The 20,401-nt window shown below is 42.6% G+C and overlaps 1 protein-coding gene across 1 annotated transcript; it reads right to left on the bottom strand.

The window, feature by feature from the left end:
* Positions 1-30: 30 nt before the first annotated feature.
* On the bottom strand, positions 31-14,119 carry LOC115251849 (histone-lysine N-methyltransferase 2B-like). Its single transcript, XM_029845524.1, has 30 exons — positions 13,852-14,119; positions 13,623-13,732; positions 10,666-10,770; positions 10,411-10,524; positions 9,898-10,044; positions 9,521-9,613; positions 9,195-9,312; positions 9,004-9,117; positions 8,562-8,749; positions 8,366-8,464; positions 8,167-8,278; positions 7,934-8,000; positions 7,604-7,770; positions 7,436-7,518; positions 7,093-7,227; positions 6,826-6,984; positions 6,608-6,725; positions 6,411-6,489; positions 6,084-6,242; positions 4,993-5,441; positions 4,583-4,726; positions 3,440-3,986; positions 3,074-3,196; positions 2,870-2,982; positions 2,621-2,746; positions 2,268-2,520; positions 2,075-2,185; positions 1,857-1,940; positions 1,638-1,767; positions 31-1,549 (listed from the first exon to the last, which is right to left on the bottom strand). Exons 1-30 carry the CDS (start codon positions 14,117-14,119, stop codon positions 1,274-1,276), a joined length of 4,791 nt encoding a protein of 1,596 aa, XP_029701384.1. The 3' UTR covers positions 31-1,273.
* Positions 14,120-20,401: the final 6,282 nt, after the last annotated feature.

Below are 20,401 nucleotides of genomic sequence, written 5' to 3'. Positions count from 1 at the left end.
TCGCCGCTCACGGAAACAACAAAAAGCCCAAGCTGAAACAACTTGTTTTTATTGAACATAAATTATAAAACAAGGCATGTAAAAAAATATTCAACAAGTTTAGAAATTCTTTATACAACTATGTACAGGCAATGACGTGAGCCGATAAAAGTAACAAAGCTTTTTGTGTCATTCAGTTATCAATCACAAAGGAAAACAAAGTAACAACGTTCACCCTCCAACCTCAAACGTCCTTCAGCGGAGTTAATTGGACTGATCCGTCTCCTTCTTACTAAAGGTATAATTATACTAAAGAAACAACAATGAAGGTACTAAGCAGTTTTTAACAAATGTGTAATTAACTTAACTCCTGCCTTTTAACACCGAGGTAGTAAACCTGAGAGAAAAGAGAAAGAGAAAGAAGCAAATATAAAAGGAAAAGGGATCAAATGAGGGCGCTTATTTAGCAGGAGCTTCCATTCTAATATGTACAAAACTGTTAAAAGCATCAAATATTTATTTCCGTTGGATGAATGTTGCACATTTATTAATCAAAAACACAATGATGTCTCAGGAAGTAAGCAGAGAAGGATCATATTTGAATTAAACCCAGCAAACGTCCTTATCAAAGTGGTTGCGTAACAGTGGGATAAAAGCTTCCGAGCATCTCTGCAGCCACAGGTAAAATCAGAAACTGCTTTGGACGAAGATATTAAAAACATTTCATGGGTACATGTTGTCCGCGTCTGAATGGGCAGATTTTATCCAGACACAAATTAAAATGTAGCTGCACTAATGCGACAAAAGTGCCTCGAATGACATTAATTTAGCCTGGTCAGAAGGGAGAAAAGAAGTGTACGAATAAGGTGCTAAATTAATTCTGATCATGCATATTGATCTTGTATTTACATTCTATTCTCAGCATAATAAAAATATTCGATTCCCTGATAACTGCCTTCCGGTGGTGCTCGATCGCGGTTTCAAAAGGGACCAACGTAACACACTGGGGGATTAATGGAAACCAGTGCCGTTTCCCATTAGCTTCATTAGTTGGCATGGCTCTTTCATAACGCCGTTCTAGCTTCGGTGACTCAGAACAGCAGCATATTTGCAGAAATAAACACCTCCATCCCCCAATAAATTAAGCGTTCGATGATGGAAGGACTTTGAGCAGATCAGAGCTGTGCACCATACCTGCCGTCCACTTAAGACTACATCGCAACAACTGGCTTAATGGTCCCATCTACAGCGCTAAACTAGAAGCTCGTGGTAGTAGATGGCGTGTGTGCTACTACTAATTCAGGGACCCTCGGCAGCGTCTCGTCCCACAGTTGCAGTGCAACTTGCTCTCGTCGTCCTCGATGGGGAACTTGTAGTCGTACGTCAGCTCCTCTCCGCGGTAGATCTTCCGCAAGGCAAAGATGACGATGTGCTTGCGGCCGTCCACATTGATGACCCGCGAGTAGCAGTTTGGCTCACAGGAGTGGTTGATGAAGCGAGCGGCGTTGCCTTGCATCGTTGCGTCCACCACGTCAAAGTCATCGATGCGGAACATGTAGCAACCGATCCCCTGGAGGAAACGGCGACAAACAGCTTCCGTTACCATTAAAGCCTCCCTTCACAACAGGCTTTTCAGAACAGACTTTAGGATTACTGACTTTGCCATCATAATATTTTTGCCTCTTATCAGTCAGGACAGCGCGGATGACCGTGCCGGCGTACTCGATCACCATCTCCCCGGCCTCAATGTTCCTTTTGCAGAAGAGTCCACGACCATGAATTTCAGATCTAAAAAAGGGAAAAACGTTTTTAAATTGGAGGGAGTTGAGAACACACATTAATTTGGACATTTACAGAGGAGTATGGCAGGTTGGTACCTGTAAACTCCTACTGCCTCTTTAGAGATCTTTTCCAGGTGTCTGAATCTCATCGCCATGGGGAGCTCACTGCTGGTGGCACGTCTGTTCCAGCCAAGCACAGAAATGTAGGATGAGCATGGATGTGATATATGCCAAATAATTTGTTTTAAAAAAACCTAATAAGTTCCTCTTCGGTGAGGCTGAAATTGATCAAAATGGCAGATTTTCTGTCTTGCCTGGAAGATTTCAGAGGGAAATCATCGTCCTCTTCTTCAAAGGGCCCTGTAATATCTGGGAGCTCCCTGTGCTGCGAGGCCAGGAAGTTGAACATATCAAAGGTTGCTTTCCTATTCAAGCAAGGAGAAAGACCGGTAAGCATCTGAAACCAAACGAGCTCACTACTTTTCGACCAATAAAGCCTTTCTGTACCGCGAGTAGACTTCAGAGCGAGCGCAGCCGCTTGGGTTGATTGGAAGCTCCTCCTCGGTGTCTTCGCAGCGGTGGAACCGGAAACGGTGGTGTTTGCAGTTTGCTGCACCCTGCAGCTGCTCCAGCAGGAAGATAACGGCGTCGTGGACCACGCCGAGCATTCGAGGACCGCTCGTGCCTCCCAGAGGAAGCTGCTTCAGGTGGAAGTCCGCACGGGCTTCAAGGACACCGTCGATCACTGCCCGCCAGGCGACTGCAGCGTGAGAGGGGTTAGGAGCTCGTTAAAACCGCACACGTTGAAGCTTTTATCTTTCTTTCTCTGCATATCCAAAGCTTTATTAAACTGGACTTACCCTCTATGCTGCTGGCTTTGACAGTGAAACCATCGTCACTGGTGATTTCAAAGCGCAGGTGGGGTTGGTTCATATATGTCCGTTTCCTGTGTTTGGGTCCAAAAGCATCTTCTTCAGAGCTAAACCCTGTGAGTGACGTTAAAAATAATATGAAGCAGCTCATGGAAAGGACTAAAAACTGTCGTACATCATTGGATGCGAGTGAGAATTGGTCACAAAATATTTTATCATTGACGCTTTGCTACAAACCTGAATAAGGGCCCCATTCAGACAGGTCGCCATGGCGAGAACTGATCCATACATGTGTTTTACCCTGTCCACTGCCGTTACTCTGAGAGGGAGTAGGGTTCTCAATAGGATGCCTGAGCAGGAATGAACCAACACGGACATGAATCAGGTACCAGTTTTAAATGAGCCGGTCAAAAACAACCGAATCATTCAAGTCAAACGAACCTGCGAGGTGTATAAAGCGGCGGGGCAGTGATCCTCAACTGTTCCGGCCTGTCAGGCGTATTTTCCTGGCCCAGGTCAAAAACCTCTTTAGAAGTGGGAGCTTTCATTCTCACCCCAGCTGGCCTATAAGAGACAGTTTAAAGTCGGTTGAGTCCATTGAGATGTACCCAGCATTTTTTGGTGCCATCTGAATCTTCTGTGACACAGCAAACCCAACATAACGCAGGTGGGTTTTTATTAAACATTTAATCAAACAGGAGAATGTCTACCAACAGTCCTAAGGATAGTTTACTGCCCCCCCCCCACTCTTTCATCTCAGCCTTTACAAAATCAACAATAAAAAAAAACAACTGAACTCTTAGAGACCTGAGATCAGCAAGTTCATCCAGCTCATCTTGATCCTTGATGCCGTCCAGCTTGGATTTCTTCCGGGGGGCTCTGTCAGCCACAGAAGACACCCTCTTTACTTTCACTTGTCGCTGTGAGGAAGTAGGCAACGGCTGCGTGCCGTAGGCTAGGCCACTGGCTAAACCAGTGGGGGCCCCTGGAAGTGCAGCTTTTGGCTCATCCGAGTCTTCCTTCACCAGGAACTTTGACAGTCTTCTGCATCTGGCCTTTGACCTTCTGAGGATGATCGGTTCCGTCTTTTGCGTGTCTTGTTGGGGAGTAAGAGCTTGGTCACCAATAGTATTGGTCGTTTGTTTTTCTGCCTCGGAAAGAGAGCTTCGGGAACACTCGGAGGGCTGATGGGAGTTGCTGTTATTGCACTGGTACCAGGACTTTTCACGGGCACCACCCTGACAATGACCTTCTGCTTGGATGCTGCGCCGCCACCGACAGCTGGTACACCTGCGTTGTTTACATGAGAGTTTGGTTTTATGATGAACCGAGGAACTGGGCGCTGAAAGGTATTATTGCTGTGGAGAATCCTGGCAATATGGCTTATTTTATTATATGTCGGTGAATTTGCACTAAGCGACTGGTAGGTGTTGGTCCTAGGATCCTTGATCAGGATCTGACCTTGACGGTTGACCAGCAGAACCTGAGGACTGGGAGCTGTGGCTGCAGCTTGATTCGGAATCACTAATTGCGGCTTAATTCCTGGCTGAGGGTTGCGTAACCGAATGGCAATGGCTTTGCCGCGTGTGGCGCCCGGCTGAATAGGCAACGCGTTTATCCCATTGAGAACAATAGGGGAGCTTACTGTGCGTGGGACTGAAGCAAAATTGGCAGCGACGGGCAAGTTCGAGGCACCGCTTATAATCTGTGCTGACTGAGGCGGCAACTTGGATTTAAGAATGCTCTGTTGTGGAAGACACACCCTAGGTGGCAACTGTTTAAAGTTGGAGGGGCTTTTCCGGTTTACAATGATAGTTTTTGTTGGCACCTTGGGAGATGGCTTGGTTGTGTGCTCTGGGGCGTAATCAGGATCGTTCAAATCATCTTTAAATGCCTCAAATGAGTCAGTTGAGGAACTATTTTCCTCCATGTCTTCGACTGGATTTTTACTTTGGTAGTCTAGAACGCCAGCAAACTGTTCTGTGGCAGCAACTGAAGCCCCCTCATCTTGAGGTGTTGGGATGTCGCAGCTCATCTGGACTTCTTCTTCCTGAAGCTGCATGTCGCTTTCTCCATAACCAACATGAAAAACATCTGGTGGACAATGGTCAAACGCTTGCTCAGCGGTCTGCTCAGCTGTTGAGCAGTCCGACTCCAGTCTCGTTAGAGCAACCATTAACGGTTTAATAGGTGTGTCATGGTTGTTATGAATCTTAATTCCTCCATCAGGTTCTGACATTCATCAGCTTCATCACTGTCTGACCCACCGTCTGCTCCATCCAACTGTGAAATGGAGTTTGGTGGCGACGGGACGTGACCTGGGTCGGCTGAGCAACTCCCTGCGTCGCACACAACAGTACGTGAAAACTTCAAGTAATGGCTGGAGTCTTCATCTTCAGAATCCCCCTTGCCCTTTTCCATCTGGACCTCTGCATCTTGCAACACATCTTCAACCTCCCCTTTTTTGCCCTGCGCTCCACAATTGAGCGCCACATTCTCGGCGAGCAACGTCTCATCGAACTCAATCTTTGCGTTCAGCATGGAGGCCATCGCGACCTCCGCGTCGGCGTCGAATACAGTGTAAGGAAGCTCCTGGGCCATCAGGTGGGATACGTCTTCTTCCAGGTTCTCAGGGGCGAGGGAAATCCCATTAGTTGTGGCCACTGCAGCATCTTCCGCCTCAGATGATGCCAGGAAATCTTGCGGAACCTCTGCCGAAACCGGAGTGGTGATTTTAAAGTTCTGCCTCCCTCTGTATAAGTGGGTGATGACTCCTTGCGGAGGTGACAAACTGGCAGAGATACTGGAGCTAGATTGAGGTGGGGAACCCCAGACCGGGGAGGTTGGGTTTTGGTGTGATAGAAGAGGCGAAGTTGACGATCTTGGAGGAGAACTGAAGAGAGAGGTTCTGGTGTGACCCGTGCCACCTGAGCGGAGGTTCGCTGGTACAGATGGATCGTTCTCTGTAGGTGAAGAACTGCAACGGCTTCTTGAGGAGAGTCGGCGTGGCCGACGGGTGTCTTCCAGGTCCCTCAGGGTCAGGATGTGATGTGATTTGGGAGGAATGTTGCCTTCAATTATCCAAAAAGGGAAAATAAGACATTTGCAGCATTAAATAACGATAACAACAGAAATAGAGAAATGTAATTCTGTACTCTACCTGGAGATGGAAGGGGCCGAGATGATACTACCGCTGGTTTCCTTGTCTGTGTGTAACCAGGGCTTTTGGATTCAGGAGGTGTATTGTGATGTTTAGAGAACGGTGATGATGTATTGGATTTAATTGGGCTCGAAGAAGAGCTAAAACAATCTGGAGACTCCATGTCTGGAAAAGAACATGGGTAAAATATACACCATTAAAAAGTTAATATGCAGCATCTTTTGTTAAAATTATTTGATAAGTAATGAAGTGGTTAAGCCATCTTTGCAGAGTTCCCAAGTTCCTGCTAACCTTGGATGACTGGGGCTGTGTACTGTGGTGTAATTCTCCTCTTGGTCCCACTGTGGGTCTTGTTCCTCACCAGGAAGTGGCGTGCTCACTTCTGTCACCTTACAAGTGTACCGACAGAGCCTACGAGGGTCCACAGTGCTCCAGTATAATCGAGAACATCTGACGAAGGAACCAAAATAGAACATGTTACAAGTGCATGAAACACAGATTTACGAGATATTAAAAGATTTGGGGTCGTCAGAATAATTTCATTTATGTTTAATTGGGGAACACATACACACAAGTCTCTTCTACTCAAAATAGCAATTACTTGGGAAGGGCACTTACTGATAGCCAACAGGATAGAGCATTCTCCCGTTTGATGACAACTCTGTCAACACGCCGAGTTTCTGAATTTGCAGAGAACCTGAAGATTGGTGATAGGAAAAAAATAAAAAATGATGAGATGCGAAATCCAGTGATTTGTGACTAAATCTTTTCAACAGTGTAGAAGATGTGGTTCAAAGCAATAATCAGATCATTACCTATAGTCATGTTAATGGCTTCTGGTTCAAGGCCTGTCAAGAACTTTCTCCTGAGATTGATCCCCTCGAAGTCCACATAAACCCGTCGAGAGACTTCAAAACCCTTCCCAATTACTTTCTGGAGGGAAACAGATTCATCCAGAATTCTGAGATACTGATTCAAAGTAAAGATGAATTTGAATGAAATATTTAATAAGAAACTGCAACTGTTTTCATACCTTGTCACTGACGAGATCCCTGTGTTTGTGACAGTACACCTTTCTGTCTTGCTGAAACACGCAGTTTTGGACACGTGCACACATGAAGTGGAAGTTGCTCTGGCAGGTTGCAAGACAGCAACCCACAGTGGCTCCAGACTGTCCACAGTGATCACACCGCTGGAGATTGAGGTACGGAACACATTACTTACTTTGACCTTACTGCAATAGCAGTGATCCATTTACTAGACAGTTGATCACAGCTGAATAATGTCCACGCAAGCTTACTAGATGGCGCCCTCTTGAGACAGCGCTGTGTACTTGCAGAAGAGCGCCGTTTTCCTCGTACACTTCTGCAGACCATAAGGAGCAGTTCACGTGGGCCCACTCATTCTGTCCCATGTATAACAACCGTCCTGCCTCCTATAGAATAGAATAAATAAACCATGTTACAACACAAGCTCATGTTAAGATGCTTTAGGTTGACACTTGAGCCAAATGTGCAATGGGGGCGTTCAGATAGACAAGTACGCTGCCCTTTTCTAATAACAAAAATGTAATGTGTAGTTTTATCATCACATACACAATTTAAATTAGGTGGTCTTTGAAAAGTAAGACGACTAAAACTCACGCTGGGAACGGAATCACCATAGTGCTGGCATAGAGTGCACTGCCTCAAATCTTCTGTCTTGAAAGTTTCCAGCGCATTCACACCTTTTAGGGGAAAAACACAAACAACAATATTAATGTCCATGCAGCATCTCTAATACACCACTTTAAATTAAATCAGTTTACATACTTTGTGATATAGCAATATGTTGTGGCTTGACTGGGGATAACAACTGATAACCGTCAGTGTCCCCCATCTGTGTGATCCTGGACTCCCTGGGCTGGTAGGTCCTTTCCAGCCACTGTGCATAGCTGTGTTCTTTAGAGGGTGGTAGGACTGCCTCGGGTAGCATACCACTACAGAGTGAAGATGGCGTTGGAATAGAGAAGAAAAGACAAGCAACTATAACCATTTTCCAGACACATGTGACTAAAGCTGCTTGATATGCACTTAAATGACCCCATTATGCAAGAATTGAATATGTTGAACAACAAAAAAAAAAAACACTCTTCAATTCACCTTGGAAATTCCTCTGAAAAGGAGCTCCATTTCTTTAGGTGGTGTGAAGGAGACCAAGTGAAAACCGCTCAATGAGCTATTGGGGAAAAACAGAAACATGTTTAAGTAAAAATTGATCCATCTCTGTTTTAATTGTAAATTTTAAATTCGAATCAATAAAACATGAAAATATATCAGCAGAAATCGCTAACATACATACAAAAGTAAACAGATATTTAAGAACGTGAGGATACGTACCTTTGCATATTGTATCCTTGCCTGATTTGTCAGTCTCTGATCCTCAGGCACAAATTGCTCCTTCAGTGACTTTTGCATCACAGAAGTCACATCTGCATGAAAGGCTTTCTGAGAGAAGCAGAAAACAGAATAGGAAAATGAATACTCCTTATATACTCAATGAATTGTATCTTTCGATCTTGTTATGTTACTTACAATTGAATTGTATTTGCCAGCTTTAAACTCCTTCTCTATGGCTTGGAGGTCACAGACTGGTTGCTGTTCCCTGTAGTGCATGTCGCTCGTGCTCTGACACTGAAACAGAAACGATACAAGGCGAATTGGCAACAGCAAAAAGGAAATAAAGGCTCAAATTCCACGCATATTATACCGTATATTATATATATCTTACCGTTTTACAGATAAGAAGGTGTTGTGTGGAGGTGTCAGACAGTAGGTCTGCGAGCACCTCCTCCAAACCAGATGTCAGCTTGCTCTGCAGCTCCTCCTTTAAACCGCTGTGCTCATTTTGGTTATCCCTGCAGGGCTGACAGGTGAAAGAATCTTCTCTTTGGTTTGAAACCAACCCGTACAATTCATCTGTAATGACAAACATATTAGAAACACATTATGATTGAGAGAATGTTACGCACTACATATTGCCTCTCTCAGATTCAAAATTAAATTTACTCCCATACATGTGTCTGTAAGACTCCTACAGTCTCTACCTTCTTGTCAAAGTGCAGCTCATTTTAGAAATATATATATTCCACCTTAAATGTAGTATTTGACTGCAAACAAACTCAATTTGAAATGACATCTACAAATATGTATTCAAAAAAAAACATACTGACCAGAAATTCCTTCACATGAGTAATGAATCCAGTGGTTGCAGGCTGAACACTGAATCATCTCTGTGTGTTGCATGTTGTCATCATAGCACTTGTGGCAGATGGTACAGAAGTTGCCTGAGGTAAAATAAAATCATACAATACTGTCAACAACACCTGGACACAACACATGATTTCATATTTACAAATCCCACCTTTATTGTGAAGAAGGGTGCAGTCAGGACACAGGTCTTCGTCATGGTTCCAGGCCAAGTCCCAGCTCTTTCCAGGAGTCACTCCACAGCTTTTACACCGGATGCATGTCATGCACACCTACAAATAGTGCAAAAAAACCCCAAACAACATTTATAGTAAGCTATAAAAGAGGGTAGATTAAAAACCAAGCACATGAACAAAGCTAAATGATTTTAACTGATGAAACTTGAGCATTTTTATCATAGATATCCAAAGAGAACACAAATTTGAAGATGTTAGTGAAAACAAATGCCCTTATTCCTTAAAACATATCAAAGGTATTTACCCAAGGGATTTTGCAGTTCATAGGTTTAGGATATGTTGGTCCTAAGCAGGCAGGGTGGTAGGAGGTTTGGCATCGTCTGCACTGCAACACGGGCTGGAGAAGTTACAACGAGCAAAGTTACAAAGTGTGAAATATGATTCTGGAAATACAGAAGCCATCGAAATTATAATGCAACCTCGACTTGCTAGACAAAAGCAGATGTAAAAACCTTCAGCTGTGAAAATCAGCTGAACTTTCTGAAAGCATTTATTCAGAGGGCTTATGAATGATACACAGGAACAATGAGTGCAGTGGTCATAATAAACTATGCTTACTAACGTAATATACAATAGAAGTGGGTTAAATGAGCGGGTCACTCATCAACAGGAGAAACATACCTTTGTGTTTTTGCTTCGTCGGCCGCACACATGACAAAATTTGCAACGCCTGCAGCACCAGTTCTCCTTGTTGTCCTTTAAAGGACGCTCCTCTGGTGAGAGGCAGAAGCTGTGGAAAGGCTCACAGCAGATCTGGCAGAATATCATCTATAATACGAGACAAAAGAATGCTTAAGTTTTACAATGTTGTAATGATGTAAATAATTTGGAAGACACCTAAACTTTGCAATCTAAGGTACTACTGTTGTGTAGAAGGCTGCCTTTCCAATCCAACCACAAAGTCTCTTTGCGGTCGGATTGCAATGGAATAGCACCTGACAATAATAGACGGGTGCTGATAACTAAGGAAAAGAGTAGGACATTGTGTTCCAATCTGCCAAATGTAAAACGATGTCTTCAAAATGCAAAGTATTCAAATCTTTCGAAGAAGTTATTACCACAAAATGAATCAACATTTGTCAAAATGAAGTCCTCCCCCAGCCCTCATCAAGCAATACGCTCAGGCATCATTACCTCATGCCGGCCTTTACTCGCACAGAGCAGACAGACAGGCTGTGGAGTGGTAGAGACGGACGTAAGGACACTGAGGCCACCCATCAGCCACACGTTCTGCACAGCACAGTCCTCCTAGTGGACACAAGAAGGAATGGATGAAATGTTTCATTGCTGGCATTGACAATACAAGAACCTCCTCTTTAACCAAACTCACTTGGTAAAAAAAAGAAAAAAAAAAGCCTGAGAAAGTCAGACACACTCAGAAAAACACACCTTGAAGTCCACACGGATCTTGTGTTTGTTCTGCAACAGGCCCTTTTGAGGAACTCCACAAGTGAACCCAGACAGGGTGTTCACTGTAGGACACTCTGCAGGATTCTGAGAAGGAAGGAGACAGTGAGAATCAGTTGGACAGTTTTTCAGCACTGTCCCTTTCATAGAATCCTCCTCTTCAGGATGGTTCCAGCGTTTCTCCTCCTGTTCTGTTAAATTGTTCTTCAATTCTGCATGGGTTCCATCAACACTCTGATGGCACTCTTGCACAGTTTCATTGGTCATTTTTTCATTTCCTTTCTGCGATTCAGTCTCAGTTGGTCGCTGAAAACATGCGTTTGAAGAAATGTCTGGCAGCATGGAAGGAGCATAGACTCGCTCATGGAGGGCTGACCTCACCAGAGACAAGGGCAAACTGTGTAACTGTAACACTGGGAATTTCAATGAGGAATGGGCTTTGGCTTCTCGATGAGACAAATTGATTCTGGCCTCAGGCAATTTGGGAAAATGTGGTGCCATAAGCTGAGATAAAAACGGATGGGACTTTGCAATGCACTGGTCAACACACTGGTGCAACTGCAGGGGCAAACTCAGACATGACTGGAGTATAAAACGGGGCAGGCGGTGTAAGTGTATTTGAGGCTGCAGCAGCAGCTTCGGCCTCCTGGATGGGCTGGTTTCGGGTAAAATTTCTCTGGACTCCAGTTCCTCTGTGTTCTCGTGTTCCTGTGGAGGAGGGGACTGCCTAAGCCAACCAGCAATGACAGGAGACAAAGTTGCACTGATTTTAGCGACATGCAGAGGCGGCGACTGTGCAGCCAAAGTGGCAGAAAAGGCAAAGTTTGTGAGGTGAAGTCATGCTAGCCAGGAACTCAAAGAGAAAGAGAGCAGAGGATTTTAAACAGGTGAACTTAAGAGCACGAGGAACTAAGAGGCAAGAGAGCACACGACCAGATCCCACACAGATAATTAAAAACATATACAGTAAAAACTATATTGTCAAACTATACTGTGCATTTATCACTGATGCATGTGAGCCACGTGGAGTCCAAAGCATTGATGCGCATTACAATAAGAATGGAATTTCTTATAATGGCACATCAGCACAGTTCATGCTTCATGTTGTCTGGCTTCCAATTTAAAAGGTTTTTAATGACATCTATTATTTGTAATGTTAAAAAAATCCTGGACACATCACGATACCGTGCGTTAACCTGTCCATGCATATGCTGTACTTTCAAATGTGCGCGGTGGCTTACATTCATGCAGAAGCTTCTTTTAGTAAAATGCAAGTTACAACAGAGTGCCGATAGGTACCCGAGCTACCATATGCCTTCACACCCACCACGTGCACCATCCACACACATGTTGCACTTTCTGCTGCGCTCTTCTCCTTAATAAAGCCATCATGGAAATAAACTTTGAGAAAGCTACAAGTTGCTTAAAGGATTGATGTTGTATATACTGGATCACAAAAAACACTACCAACTAACAGGAACACAAAGGGAGACAATAAATTAATAAATGGTAGACAGTAGTGCAATGGTGCGAACAATATTAAAGAATTCTATGAACACAGACCTCAGAACAATGACCGAGCGAGCAAAAGCACAACTTAGATTGAACCGTACCAGTGATGTTACCGATGCCCATTTTCTTCTAAGAATTATGATTTCATAATTAGAGTTAATTGTAACTTTACCTTGAACATTTTTGACAATCTCTTATTGATTTGGCCCCAATATGTGCAGAATATGGAAGTGAGCATGATTAAATGTGATCATTAAAAAAGAATTTTAAACAAGGCAAACTACGTGTTAAAACATTCTGACTGGCAACATTATTTGTGTTTTTCTGTCAATATTGAAAATCAAAACAAAGAAACAACCATATTAAATGAAATGTTAATTTCAAAAAGAAAATATTCATGCATCTTAAAGAACATTGTAAGTAATCATGCAGAAACATAGTAAAAAAAAAAGTAACTTAAACTGGCATGACTAAAAGATTATCAGGGCGATATTTGAAAGATGTTATTCACTCTTTGAAACAGAATCTGATTAAACCTGGGTATAGTGATATTTGGAAAGGACTGTGTTTAGTCAAAGTTTTCTAACCATTTAATGTGAACAAATCAACAGGAACTGAAATAAGGCTGGTAATGACTGTTATTTAACCAGGTTAATCCCAGGGTAGCTGTGGATTAATCTGACTCAATTTGTCAATTTTAAAATATGCCTGATAAATTCCAGGTCAGCCAAGCCTTGCACCAGCAGTTGAAGCCCCGACCACACTTTACTTATTAATAGTTCCCGTTTTATTTGTCTCATAACGGAAGCCACTGTGGGGCCCCAGGTTTTTCCAAACCATCCACCTATGGCTGCTCCCGCCTGTGCCCTGCCCTTGAGCTACGTCAGGGTGATGAGTTACTCAGGGTACGATAGCCGTTGGAGAACTGATGCATTCATTATAGAATCTAAATCCTTACAATTTAAATGTGGTAATTCAGATAGTGTTAAAAAACCCCAAAAGCAAATTTAGAGATTAAACAAATATGAACTAGGATGTGTGCTGTGGACTATATAGAATATATAGACGCCAATGTAAGCCTATTAGAAATAGTGCTAAAATATGCAGCAAATGTGCTAAGCTGTGGGGGTTCTGCTTTTACTCACTGTTATCTGACAGACTGCAGAGTGTTTTTCCACATGGGAAAACAACACTTGTGAGGCATATGTGCATGTAGTCAAGCTCAGGGTCTTTCTTTAAAAGGCTGTATGGCTTAAACATAATCTTCCATTGTATAGTAACTGACTTAATTACTATACAAATAGTCTCTCCACTTACTTCTTAAATTGAAAATATCAAGACCAAAACACGTATTCCATAGATCCACTTTGACCCAGGGTAGATTAGGTGGCATGCAGAAGACTGGAGAGGAAATCTGTTGTTTTTACCTTGTAACCTCTGGGTCGGTTCCCCACTCCTCTGGAGAAGAGCCGGCGATGCTTAATCACCTCAGAGGGAGGATTCTCTTGGTGTGACGCACCGTCTTCATGCAGAAGATCTTCAGAAATAAACAGATCGAAATAGACAAGACATTAGACAGAGTTGAACACAGAGGAAATGGATTGCTCTATGAGCCAACTCTTGCATTAACATGCTTCATTTTCCATTTCCACTTACTTGGTTTGACAGCAGGAGCTACTTTTGGCTTATCGGCCTTATTCTCTTGCTCCTCCTCATCTTCCTCAGATTCAGACTTGAGCAGGCTGCTGTAGGAGCGGGGGTGATGTTTCTCAGCGACTTTTTCCTGATTCCAGGCAACACTAATGCGGAACCCTCGCCGTCCCCACCGACACTCCAGTTCCCTTCGTCGCTGCTTGAAACCGCTTCCACAAAGCCCCTCGCCTGGACTGAGAAACAGGCTCGTGATTAATTTGGCAAACCACATATCTGACTGTCAGACAGAGGCCGGGCCCATTAAGAGAAATACCTTTAAAAGGTTTTATAACTCTTTCCATCTTCCCTTTTTCAATTCGCACACACCTCCTGTATCTGGAGAGACAAGAAGTGAAAGAGTTGGTTTACAAGTACCCTGCTTACTCAAGCTACAGGAGCTGTTATTTGTTATCAGAATCAGAATCAGAGTACTTTATTGATCCCTTTAGGGGGTGTCCATTAGGGAAATTAGCAAAAAAAGAAGTTAAAAAAGAAAAACAGGAGCAAAGTTATTAGTCCAAGTATAGAGGTCTCATAGGGTATTCTGGAAATCCCGAGTTTAACTTACACGCAACACTGACGCTTGGTGTTCGGCCCCCCAAACTTGGGCTTATCGAGGCAGTTGATGCATTTGGAGCAGTCTTCCTCGATTAAACAGCCTTTACAGAGTCCGCAGCGTCGGGAACGAACTCCTCCATGTCTGTACCGACTCAAAATCTTCCGTGTTTTCAACCTGCGGCCCTTTCCCCTCCCCCTCCTTCTTTGCTGGATGTGTTCCTGAGAGACAGTCCACTGAATCCTGTCCTTATCAGTGATGTCATCGTCATCATCTGCCACATCTTAAGATAAAACAGACAAAGAGGATGGGTAAACGTGCCAAAAACACCACACTTGGTTCAACATGAAAAGCAGAAAACGGTAGCTAACGTCAGCAACCACAGCTGCTTTTTCTCTACAGGTGCTGCCTCAGGTTAAAGGACAAGGAGCCACTTATGCTCATATCTGAGTTACTGCTGATAAGATTCTGATGCCGGACCATTTTGTATTTTAAAATAGGAAAAAGGAAAAAAGGAAAAAAGAATCATTCCTTTCTGCAGCCAGGCATTGAAATGCATGATTGCTGACCCAAATCAACTTCAGAGACAGAAAGCTTGCAGATGTTTCCACCTGGCTCTAATCCTGGGTTATTCAATCACAATTTAAGTAGATTCACTAACACGTAGAAGTGAAAGTAGAAGAAGTTTCAAAATGGAAAAAAATTCAAGAATGCACTGAAATGTTTCTTGTAAAGTGGGATTAAAATAAAAGCATTTCTTTTTGACACATCAAATGTGCATAAAATGGATATTTTTAGAGAGTACAGAGTTCCTATTTTAATTGTATGTTTTGTGCAATAAAATATTTTTATATAATCTGACATGTTCCCATGAAAATATTTTCCCCCTCTTAAATCTTGGATGCAACTACACCCCTCCAGATTTAAGAATCTATCTGTAGTCACACTTCATTTAAATACACTAACGTTTTGAAAATTAGCATTTGTACTCCGTTTTTTTTAGATTTTGTTTTTTGTGCATTTATGTTCAATGTGTTAATACAGAATGTCAAAATAGGAGAAAAAAAAACTGTAGTCAAACATTAAAGGTTGGTGCCATTTTTTTTAGCACCAAGGTCCAATATAAACAGGTAGTTAGAAAATACACCAAACCAGCCAATTTTAGCCTCGACCCCAGAGCTTAAACGGAACAATTACACTAGTTCAAAGGAACACAAAATGCATGTATGACTATGGGTCACGTGGTGTTCAGAAGCACCATTTGTCTTGAGGTGTCAGCAAAGGTTTCAATCACACTTTTAATCCCCGATTCAGAAATCTCACCCACAAAGACACTCAAAACCTTTGTGAGAGAATTGCAGTGCATTTGCCGTGGCAATGAGCAGCACTGTAACAGATCTGACACATGTCCAAACTACAGGAAAAGCAGCACGCGTGCACACTGGTTATCTTTGTGCATGTGGGGAAATCAGGAAATAAGATGGGGAAAAAGGAGATATCTGAAGTCATCTCTGAGAACACCCAACTATTTGGGACATCCACTGAGCTAGAAAACCGTAACACATTAAAAGAATATCAGCTGTGCCTATTGGAGCCTGTATTCAATTAAAAAAAAAAAAAAACTTTTCAAATTCCAGTTTTCACTGTCCACACAATTGGGGTTGAAGTTCTTAGGACAAAGTCAATGTGTGGACAAAAGGCAGCAAAACGAGGATTTAAGATTTCAAATTCTTCAAATTCTGTCGTGTGCCCAAGAGAGCCGTGCAATTCCAAAACAGGTCAGTTTACAAACAGAAAGCGGTTTTGTTAAAAGTAGTTATGTGGGCAGATCTTGACTGAGGCCGAGAGGCATGAACACACAGCTAATGAACCTGACATGTACAAACACATCACATCTGAATTGGATCACATCTGAATTGGATCACTTGCTTTGCATTTAAATTATTTTTTATTTGAATTCTCAATTAGTGACCAAATCACCCAGGATGGGACACCAGGTGCAAACATGTCACAGTGCTGATTTAACAATGTAGGTTGTGAAAGAATCTTTTTTTTTTTTACCCCGACAACACTAAATATGTTAATTTTGTCAAATTGCACTTCCTCACCTCATACTGAGTGATGCTCACTTGACCAGTGTTGGGTAAAGCTTTCCAACAGCGGTGGCTAATCTGTGTGTGACAAAAGATATTTTTGCTGGAAGATATCTAAATTTACAATTACATTGAGCGAACAAAGCATTTTTGCTCAGCGTGTTAATTTAGTCAAAAGCTTATAAAAGTGATTTATTTATTTTTTTCTCATTTGTGTTGCAGAGTTTAACTGGGTCGTTTGGGAAAAGTAGATCAGCTAATAAATACTTGGAAAGCAGCTTTTTCTTCCAGAAATTAGTAAAAATATTACGGTCAGGTAGAAGCTAATGGACAGATTTTAGAGATACTAGAATAAAAACAGAATCTACACGAGACTACAGGAGGCTAGAGTGTGAGAAGATCAAGCTAATACCAGGCTTCAAAACAGACAGATCTGGAATTATTTTCACATTTGCATAATTTTCTAAACACCACAATTAATTTTCATTGAAAGGATTAAAGTGTGAGTGTAGTTTTGTCTTTCCTGTTTTACTGAAATTTTCTTTCATTAAAACACGACATTTGTCACAAATTAAAGAGGGTCTCAACTTCGTAGAGCTCCTGTATGAGGACATCACAAAAATCTAGAGTATATTGACTGGAACTATGTTTTAAAGACAACTTTACTGACAATTAAACTGCAATTAATCAGCGATAACAGTATGCAGCACACGTAGCAACTCAACAAGCTTCCTCTCCAGAATTCCCAGTCTGCTCAAATACAGTAGAGTAAAAAGCTGTATTCGTATTCTTAGATCCAACAGTGAAATGTACACGGCCCCACTGCTGCAACGATATTTCCTTTAGTTTATAGTCACAGTACATCTGAGCAACAGAAACGACATCGTATTCAATCTTCCCAAATCTCCTGATGTCCTTTAAAATGATTCAGTATATGAATTTAATGAATTGCCCAAGTCACATTACTTATTTTATGTCCAATACAAGGAATGCCTTTTCTGGCTTTATGCAGTACTGATTGTATGGGGCAACAAATCCAAGAAACACAAAGAACAAATGTCATCTTCCCACTTGAGTATGGAATTTAAAAATTCAGCCATCCATGTCCTCCCGATCATCAAGTTATCCATCCTTGTTGGAGTAAAGTTTACTTCCTGTCTTGCCCCAAATTTCCACCAAATGTGATGCAGAACATGGGTTGCATATCAAGCAATTATGTATGTATTTACAGTTTTGTTTCTACATATACACGTGTTAACCATCCAAAATAGTCTTGGTGTCATATCCTGACAGATGAGCGAATCCCTCACTGTGAAGCTGCTGTTGCAGCCATGGAGGAACTCAGGAACCCCAAAAATGTGTTCAGTGGAAATTTGGAGTTTGGACTGTAAACGTACAGCTACTGGCTCTCTGACGTGGTTTTTCCCACATAAAATGTTACCAAATGGTGATTTGGCATTCTGGTTTTACAAGACATGTGTGACACACTACCTTCTGCCTGCGGGGGAGAAGGTGATGCCCTCTCTCTCATGAAGTGGTAGGGCACTCAGTCTGGGAATGTCCGTCTGGCACCATGGCACCGGGGTTGACCCAAAGCCACCACCGCCGCTGCTCGACAGACGGTTGATTCTGATTCTGGGACCGCCCAGAGGCTGCTCCTATACACAGGCATACAAGATTTCAGCTGCTTGACAGTTGGGGCATATTTAAAATATTATCAAAATGCAGCTTATTTTGGCCTCTCAGTGCTCAAAGACACAAAATGTATGAGCGGAAGGAAAAACTAATAGAGGACAACATAAGGAGTATTGAACAAGGAAAAAATAAGGTAACCTAGAAAAGGACATTTGTATAAAATAAGGACTGGTCTCCTTATAAACTTTTATAAAAGATTACCTGAAGATCACATCTTTGGACTATACAACCAACTTTCCTTCTCCTCCTCCTTCTTGTCACTGGAACTCGAGGTTCTCTGTTGAAACCCAACTAAAAAAAACAAAAAACATTATTAAAGTTCTAATTCTATGTCCTAAAGATGCAGGTTGTTTAAGAAGGCCCAAGGTTAAAGCTGGACAGTGGCCCTCTACTGGTGAAAAGAGAACTGCAGTTATATAGAGATAAAAACTTATTCACCAACTGAACAATTCGGGGGCACCAGAGTCCCCAGTTACAGGATTAAACAGCGAGAGAAATATAGTTTGCTGGCTTAACAGGTATATGTTGGCTACAGTATGAATGTGAGAATGCTGTCATACCAGCATTACTATTAAACTGTTTATTTGGCATTCACACCATGTTCTTTCCTGATCAGGGGCACAATCGTCGTTCAGGGTGTTAGAACTCTGCCCATGCGTGTAAATCTTACCCTGTGCCTTCTGTTCATTTGCTTTTTTTTTTTACATTTGGTCTCTGTAAAAAACATCATTTTGTCTGCCAAAAGCAATTTTCAAAAAGGAATCAGCAGAAGAAGAGTTTAGCTTTGTTACCTGTGACAACTTCAGCTGCTTTTGTTGATCAATCTTGATGAGTTGAACCTTGGCTTTCTTCAGTAGATGCAGCATCGTCTTGTTGGCGACACTAAGACCTATTCGATGGCTTAGTGCACTGACCTCCTCTTCGGCGGCTCTCAGCTGGCAATTTGTTCTGCTTCTTCTGTACCAGAAAGGAGCAAAAAGGCATCTTAATAATGTCGCAACGATAGCAATGCAATGCCCAACATGGCCAAGGCGACCAATTTAGCCAAGATGAGCAGGGATGAAGCTACATTTTGATTGAATTACAGTGACGTTTCCCTAAAAGTAGACAATCCACCAATGTACAGAATTTTGTCCTAATCGTTAGAATAAAGGACATTTAAACTCTAGAAGCTGTTGTTTTACAGCGATGTACAATATATATTTACGCGTGTCTCTGAAGGCAAGTATGTAATCATTTCTTTGTTGTTTTTTTTTTTTTTAAAAAGCTGCGACTCAGCTAATCAAGTGGACAATAAACAACTCTTACTTTAAACATCCTTCTCTGCCAATATGCATCCGAGGGCGTCTCCACCGTACTGTTGACCACAACAGACAGCTTTCTACAACGCCCGGTGTGTCCATCTCCTCCATTGTTATCTTTGATTTCCGTCTTTCTTACGTGAGCGAGCGAGCAGTCGTGCACGTGGTCCCCATCGCCGGATGGCTGCCTCTTTCTTTTTCTCCGCCACCTTTAAGGTCAGTTTCTTGAGGTTCTTGTAAATCTCCAGATGACTGGTGGTGGGACTGGAATTTGAAGAAATATTCCCTCTAGACTGGTTATCGATAGGTGTATAGAATCTAACGCTTGACAGCCATCATCGTAAGTGGATTCATGGCGGCGATGGACTTGGTTTTTCGTCTCCTTTGTTGGCTTTTAAGCCATGTTGACAGGAACCTTTTGGGAAGGGTATAATTTCCTCATCCAAAACCTCTTTGGAACTTTAATAACACGGGAAGACCGTGCACTCAGAGGAGTGGAGTTGTTGGAGTTCTCCTGGTCCGGCTCGCTCACCGAGGGAATAATGCTCTGATTCTGCTGCGATTGCTCACTTCCCTCGGATTTTACCGTGGCCTGAACGGGCTCCACGACATAAGCGTAAAAAAACCCGCTTTTTACGATTGCGCCTCAACTTGGGAAGTGCGATGATGGAATCCTTTTTTAGCGCTTTTCGCTTGTTTCCATACAAACATTTGCGATGTCTCCTGTATGGTCCTTTTTCAGAGAAATCTTTAGATTTACCCTCGAGAGGCATCGCTGCCTCCTCGCCAGTCTGGGGAACCAGCTTCCGCCCCAGCTTCAGGAGAGGCAACCATGCCCTTGGCCAGCCTCTTCCTTTGCTGCTTGTGAA

This window comes from Takifugu rubripes, chromosome 12, assembly GCF_901000725.2.
Source record: "Takifugu rubripes chromosome 12, fTakRub1.2, whole genome shotgun sequence".
Classification (NCBI taxonomy): Eukaryota; Metazoa; Chordata; class Actinopteri; order Tetraodontiformes; family Tetraodontidae; genus Takifugu; species Takifugu rubripes.
This window is presented reverse-complemented; position numbering and strand designations above follow the sequence as displayed.